At 43.3% G+C, this 7,630-nt stretch overlaps 1 protein-coding gene across 1 annotated transcript; it reads right to left on the bottom strand.

Annotated features, from left to right (window-relative positions):
- Positions 1 to 1,399: 1,399 nt before the first annotated feature.
- Positions 1,400 to 2,347, bottom strand: LOC115643049 (olfactory receptor 52E4-like). Its single transcript, XM_030546867.1, has one exon. It carries the CDS (start codon positions 2,345 to 2,347, stop codon positions 1,400 to 1,402), a length of 948 nt encoding a protein of 315 aa, XP_030402727.1.
- Positions 2,348 to 7,630: the final 5,283 nt, after the last annotated feature.

Genomic DNA, 7,630 nt, shown 5'->3' with positions numbered 1-7,630 from the left:
GAAAAAATGCAGTCTCCTGATTGGTCCTCTGGTCAGGTGCTTCAGGTTACTTTTTTTTCAGGTGAAAGAGACATTAACCCTTAGCTATATGTTTATGACAGTCCCATATGAGGAAAGATGAAAGAGGCTAGGACTCTTCAGCTTGGAAAAGAGGAGACTAAGGGGGGGTATGATAGAGATATAAAATTATGAGTGATATGGAGAAAGTGGATAAGGAAACATTATTTACTTGTTCCCATAATACAAGAACTAGGGGCCACCAAATGAAATTAATAGGCAGCAGCTTTAAAACAAATGAAAGGAAGTTCTTCTTCACACAGCGCACAGTCAGCATGTGGAACAGAGATGGAGCTTATTCAGACATGCACACATTCGTACCCTCATGTACCCACACACTTACACAGGCAGAGAGTTACTGGAGACAGCATGGAGGCTGACAAGCTGAAGTGCGCTAGATCTAGGGTGCGTCCACCTGCGCTCACAAATCCAGGCTGCTGAGCAGGTCAAGGAGCAGCAGCTGCTTGTGTCCATGGCTGCTTCCTTTTGCTGGAACATACACTGAGTTTGCCTTCTGTGTCATCACAGAGAAGCATTCCCAGATGAGTTCTTCTTTTCTTTACAGCATTTTGTGATTTCCTTCCCAGGGCAGATTATATCAGACACACCAGGCTCCTGTCTCTGGGCTCCTTTCTCCTTGCAGTCCCTCTCCTCCCAGATGGGATATTACAAAGCTAGTAAGTTCATACAAGTAGTAACTTGAAAAGGTTACAGAGCTTGCAAAGGTTACAAAACTTCAAAGGCTCTGTTAACAATAACTGAAGTTACAAGTCTGAAAAAGGTTGCAGAACTTAATGATACAGTTACAGATCTTACAATTGCATTTGAGCAGAGGCTTTACATAACAATTAACTGTTAGGTTCACTCGCTCTGGGGCACCTGGCATTGGCCCTGTAAGTGGACAGGATTTCTGGCTAGATGGACATTTGATCTGACACATTATGTCTGGTCTTATGTTCTTATGACTTGCCATAAGATATCAGAACATATTTGGTTTAGAGATGACTGGATCGCAGCTGACAAGGAGAGGGGAAGAGAGGAACAAGAGATGGGACAGGGCCTTGGGGAGAAGACACGCAGCAGTGTTCAGGATTGACAGAAGAGCTGAGGCAAGATTGCAATTTCAGGGATCCAGCTACCAGGAATTAAAAGGTGGCCACCCAGTGTAGTGTACATAGACTGATTCCCCAGTTCATCACATTGACACAGCACAGTAAGGACAGGACAGGGTTTAATGTCTTTCAGTCTGTCCAGGAAGTGATTCAGGGAGAGGACCCAGCATCATGGACAGCCAGCTCTGCACAAAGCTCAATCTGAGAGCCAGAGCACAGGGAGAAAACATTTAGGTCTCTTTATGAGTAAAGAGCTGGAGCAGCCTGTCCCAGAACTGTTCGGACCTCAGACCGTAAATGATGGGGTGTAGCACAGGAGGCACAATGTGGTACACACCACTAATGAGAACGAGGAAATGCAGTGGCACATTGTGGTCAAATCGGAACATGAGGGAAGAGAATAAATCTGTGGCGTACAAAGCTGAGATGGCACAAAGATGAGAGATGCAAGTCCCAAAAGTTTTGAGCCAGGCATCCTTTGTGGGGAGGCGGAAGATGGCCCGGAGGATCTGAATATAGGACACAGCGATAAAACATCCGTCCATTCCGATCACAAAGAGAAGATCAAACAGTCCATAGTAACTACTGATGCGGATGTCAGCACAGGCCAGTTTCACCACTGCTATATGCTGACAATAAAAGTGTGGGATGACGTTGGTTCTGCAATATGGCAACCGCCTGACCAATAAGGGATAGGGCAATGCGAGTATGCCACTGCGCATCACCACGACCAGGCCTATCTTGGCCACAACAGAGTTTGTCAGGGTCATTGAATATCTCAGAGGATGGCAGATGGCCATGTAGCGATCAAAAGCCATGGCCACGAGCATTCCAGACTCCATCCCTGAGAGGGAGTGAACAAAATACATCTGGGTGAGGCAGGCGCTGAAACTGATCTCCCTGGAATTGAACCAGAAGATGCTCAGCATTTTTGGTAGGGTGGATATGGACATGACCAGGTCGATGACAGCCAGCATGCAGAGGAAATAGAACATGGGCCCATGGAGGCTCGGCTCCCTCTTCACAATGAACAGGATGGTGAAGTTCCCCAACACGGCTATGGCGTACATAGCACAGAAGGGAATGGAGATCCAGATATGGGCTGCCTCTAGGCCAGGAATGCCAAGCAGGATGAAGGTGGAGGGGTTGGTGAAGTCGGTTTTGTTAGATTCTGACATGGCGTAGGGGAGATTGTGTCCAACTTTGAGGCATTAGGGTGTCTCCTGCATTTGCCATACATTCCCCTGACTTTCTGTGTGTTCCCAGTAGATGGTCACAGTAGAAATGCCTGCATGGAGAGACAAAGTGAATATGAGACACTGCATGCAGTAGTACAGGCTGTTCTCATGGGGAGAAGCAGAACTGATCGCTCTTCACACACTGAAAAATGACATTTTCATTATTCAGAAAGAATAACTGTGAACAATGACCCTACTAAATACTACTACTAAATACTGTGCTCCCTGCATTAATAATTCCTACACTTTGTGGTGAGGGAAACTTAAGAGGCACCAGCTGGAAACACAAGTGTGGATAGTGGTTATCCATCATTGCTTCTTAATGCAATGAGAGCCTCGACAGGGAGTCCATACTGAAGGGAGTTTCCCCATTCAACCAGGAAATCAGAGAGGGGGGAAAAACAACCTTTTAGGAAGACATGTGCTGGGAGAAACATCCCAGCTAGAACATCCCTCAGGGGAAGGACCTGGGCCCCAGTGATAACAGCTCAAGAGAAACACCTGCTCATTCACAGCAGTGGACAAAATCAAAAAAATGTTCAGATCCCCAAGATATGGGATGAAGCATAAGATGTTCGGGAATGTGCTCAGTTTTGGTCACCCAGTCTCTATTAAGGATAGAAAAGTCTGGGACACTTTAGTTCATACAAGGAACAAAGAGGAGAGCATATGATACAGTAGAGGAAAATAGAAAAGGAAACTGATTTACATTCAAATGGACAGTTCCCAACCAGTACTGTCGATAGACACTTAGTGCTCCAAGAGGACTAATTCCCTAAAGATGAAGAAAATTGTCAGCAAAACTGATTGGGAAGAAAAATTTAGACAGAAAAATATGAATGAATATTGGTAATTCTTTGATAACATTTTATTAGATATGAGAAAAATCACAATTCCAGAGTCAACAAAGTGAACAACTTTTGGTAAAGTGAAGGCAACAATTAGAGGGAGGGAAGCAATATGTAAGAAAGAGGAAAAAAGGAAAATAGCTGGCCAGCAATAGAAATCAGAAGTTAGGAAAATTGATAAGGAACGTTAAGACATCAGGGAAAACTCCATGTTTGCAGGGCTATGGATCATAAAAGGAGTTTGTAAAGTATATTGAGAACAAGAGAAATCCTCGAAAGGGTTTATGTCAATTCATGTGTTAAATGTAAAATATTGAAATATGAAAGGATAGGGGTTTTTTATATGTAAAAAGATTGACAAGGTTAAGAAACAATGGAAAAATGGGTATAAGATTAGGTAAAAAAAGTCTAGAAATGTAAGTAATGCCAGTCGCTAACAGGGTTTATGCAGAACAGATCTTGTTAAAGAAACCTGTTTTCATCCTTTCATGAGAGTGCACATTGGTTGATCAAGGGTACACATTTGGTGGATCAAGCAAACAACCCTGATTGAACAAACCTTGATTTCTCAGAGGCCTTTGATTTAATAGTGGAAAATACTGAGTTGGTGAGTTGGAGCAGGGAAAGGATTTAACCTCTGCACATCGGATTGGGGAAATAAACTGCATCCAGTTCTGGGGCCCACATTTGAAAAAAGATGTTGAAAACTTGGAGACAGTGCAGAAAAGAGCCACAAAAATGATTGGAGGATAGAGAAAATGATGGATTGTTATACTTGAAGGTATAGATCTCTTAACTTATCAAAAAGATTATCAAGCAGAGACTTTCATGGGGAGAAAATCATGGGTAATAACAGGCTCCGTAATCACCAGATAAAGGCTGAGTGAGACCAAAGGGCTGGAAGCTGAAGCCAGGTAAATTCCAGCTTGAAATTAGGGGCAAATATTTAGCACTGATGGTGATTAACCATTGGGACACACTGAGAAGGGAAGTGTTGGATTCTCCAATTCCCCATGTTGGCAGATCCAGACTGGATGTTGTTTTTTGGAAGATCTCCTTGAAGGGCTGTTTACACTTAAAATGCCACAGTTGTGCTGCCATAATGCTTCAATATAGACATTACTTACACAGATGGAAGGGTTCTCCCCTCAGCACAGGTAATCCCAGAGAGGTGGGAGCTAGGTCGATGGAAGAATTCATCTCATGTTGTCTACACCAGCACACAGATTATCCAGTAAGTTCTTGGAATGTATTGGAGAGAATTTTTTGTTCCAGGTGCTGGGAAACCTACTTGGAGAGAGGTCGTTCTAGACTTAATTTTGACATATAAGGAGGAACTGTTTGAGAATTTGAAAATGAAAGGCAACTTGAGGGAAAGTGATCATGAAAGGAGAAGACTGAGATGGAAATAATAACAGTTTTCAAATACTTTAAAAGTTTTTACAAAGAGGTAGAAAAAGTGTTCACCTTAACCTCTGAGAGAAGACAAGAAGCAGTGGACTTAAATTGCAGCAAGGGAGGTTTAGGTTGGACATTAGGAAAAATGTTTCAAAAAATGCAAATGCAACGTTGGGTTATATTAGCAGAAGTCGGCGTGGTCTCAGCTGGAGTTATGTGTCCAATTAACAGAAAGGATGTAGAAAACCTGGAAAGGATCCACAGGCAAGTAACAAATGTTACACAAGGGATGGAATGCAAGCTGTATGAGCAAGCCAAAGGAACCAGCATGTTTATTTGGAAAAGAGGAGATTAATGGGGGATATCATAGTGGTCTTAAAAAGGTGGAGGAAAGTTATTCTGTCTTACCACAGAGGGGCAGGACAAGAGGCAATGGGTTAAAATTCCAGTCTAGCAGATTTAAATTAAATTTCAGGAAAATATTCCTAACTTTAAGTACAGGAGGCCAATGGAACAGACTCCCAGGGAAGTCATGGAAGCTCCTTCTGTGGAGGTTTTCCAAAGTTGTGTGAATGGCCAACAGTCTTAGATGACTAACACAAAACCGATCCTGTATCTTGTCGGGGGATAGACTAGCTGTCCTTTGCGATCCCTTATAACTCTATGGCTCTATCATTCTATGATGTAAAATCCTAGTGTAGATCCGGCCTTAGTCACACACACGTCTTTCGGCTCAATTCAGAGGTAACTGAGTGAAATTTAATGGGCCTGTGTTTTACAGGTGGTCAGACTGGATTGTCAACTGCTCTCTTCTGATATTAAACCGTATGGATCTATTGATAAAGAAAGTAGATCAGGCATTTATATTTAATATGTTTCATAACGTGAACAAGGGAACATTTAGTTAAATTGAAAGTCTGAACATATAATATTGAGAAAAAAAAATTGCCACCATAATTCCTATTTGGTCTATAGAACTTCTTGCTACCAACATTATTGGAGCAAAGAGCATAGAAGAATGGGATTGACAAATGGATTGGCCATTATAGGTGGTCCTGCTGGCATCACCTGTAGTTAAAGCTGTCTGACTCCTTCCATTAGAAGACCTCATTTCCAGCTGCTTATAAATTTGCCAAGTTTTTGGAGTTTGTTCTGAAATATCACATGTTGGGTGTCTATTTCAAGATTTTATTTTTATTTTTTTTAGTTTCAGGCATAACATTTCAGTAGACTTCTTTAATGAAGCTAGGAGAAATGTGTGTATCCATATGGAAAATTTTCATTATTGTTCTAGCAAGGATCCCTAGCACCTCCAAGATTTGCAGAAGATAAAAGTCAGGTAACAGCCCCTGTCCCTCTGCCACATTAATAGACAGAGTCATGAAATGCAAGTGGAGGGCGTGACAGTGTCTGTGCATTAACATACAGTTGGCTCTGATCTCTGTACTCAGTTCTTGCTCCAAGGGGAGTTTTGCCTCCCTGAGGCCTGAGCAAGTACGAGCTGTGGTCTCAGAATTTGGCCTTGTATTGCACATCTACTAACATCTTTCATCCTGAAGGATTCACTGTGCCACTGAAATGCACCACCCTTGGGGCTGGAGTCCGTCAGGGAGGATGAACAGGGGTGCCCAGAAAAGAGTGACTTTTTGGCCAGTGATTCTTTAGCAAATTCATCATTTATGGCAAGGGCCCTGGGATGTTCCATGGTTGTGCAGAGTGGAAAGGACACAGACTTACTCTCTATCCCACCACACCCACCTTGCAGAAGGATTGTCGATTGGGTGAGTGCCTCAGCAAGAGATGGGTACCTGTGAATTACGAGATGGAAATGTCCTCCCTGGGAATCCCCCTCAGGTATCTGTGACCGACATCTCTCTAAATCCAGCATCTGCAGCAGCATCCGATGCCGAGAGCCAACACACAGTCTGCACACTTTATAATATAGCTCTATGTAATCCCAGGGGGGTTGATCAGACTCTAGAGGACAAGGGAGCATCTGAATGTAAACAGACTGTGGACAAGCCTGTCTCTGCTTCTGTGCTAATTATCCAGCTTTAGAAGTAAACAGCAATTAAGGAACCTTCCCAAAGGGAGTTGAGAACTCCTGGGCTCTGTGCTGAGTCAGAGAGGAATTGGCTGCTCTGTACGTTTGTGTGCATATATTTAAAACTTATAGTTGATGAGTAAAAAAAAACTAGGGATAATGCTCAACTCTCCAGAGGATCTGATGTCCTGTAAACTCTCAGGATAGATGCGTAGATAGTAGACAGAGAGATCTGGAGAAAGTTGACTAAGAAGAGACACAAGCACTTACAGCAGCAAAGAATCCTGTGGCACCTTATAGACTAACAGACGTTTTGGCGCTCATGCTCCAAAACGTCTGTTAGTCTATGAGGTGCCACAGGATTCTTTGCTGCTTTTACAGATCCAGACTAGCACGGCTACCCCTCTGATATAAGCACTTAGAGCAAACAGATGGGGCTGTCGCTAAGGGATCAGAGATCAGTACTTCTCATCAATAACTATCATTAAACTGTGCAGCACCTTTCATTGACGAATCTTCAAAAACCTAGCAAAGAAAAGTCACTATGAACCATTCCCATTTCACTGAGCAGTAAACTCATGCACAGGGAGACATGACTTTCCAAATTCACACAGACACGGGCTAAGAGAATCCAAGTGTCCTGACTTCCCTTCCATAACCATGGTCTCTCTCTCAGTAACTGACCACATGACAACAGGGAAATGGCCTTAATGGTCTTGCAGGGCCTGTTCACTGGGACGGGGTGAAAGGAATTCCATGGATTGCAACATGGAGCTCCAGACCGCCGAACCCTCTGGCAAACCAATCTGGGCCCCCTCTCACACTGTCAAGTATCAGAGGAGTAGCTGTGCTAGCCTGGATCTGTAAAAGCAGCAAAGACTCCTGTGGCCCCTTATAGACCAGGGGTCGGCAACCTTTCAGCAGTGGTGTGCC

This window comes from Gopherus evgoodei, unplaced genomic scaffold, assembly GCF_007399415.2.
Source record: "Gopherus evgoodei ecotype Sinaloan lineage unplaced genomic scaffold, rGopEvg1_v1.p scaffold_50_arrow_ctg1, whole genome shotgun sequence".
Lineage (NCBI taxonomy): Eukaryota > Metazoa > Chordata > Testudines > Testudinidae > Gopherus > Gopherus evgoodei.
Note: the sequence above shows the minus strand (reverse complement) of the source record. Positions and strands in the feature narration are given on the sequence as shown.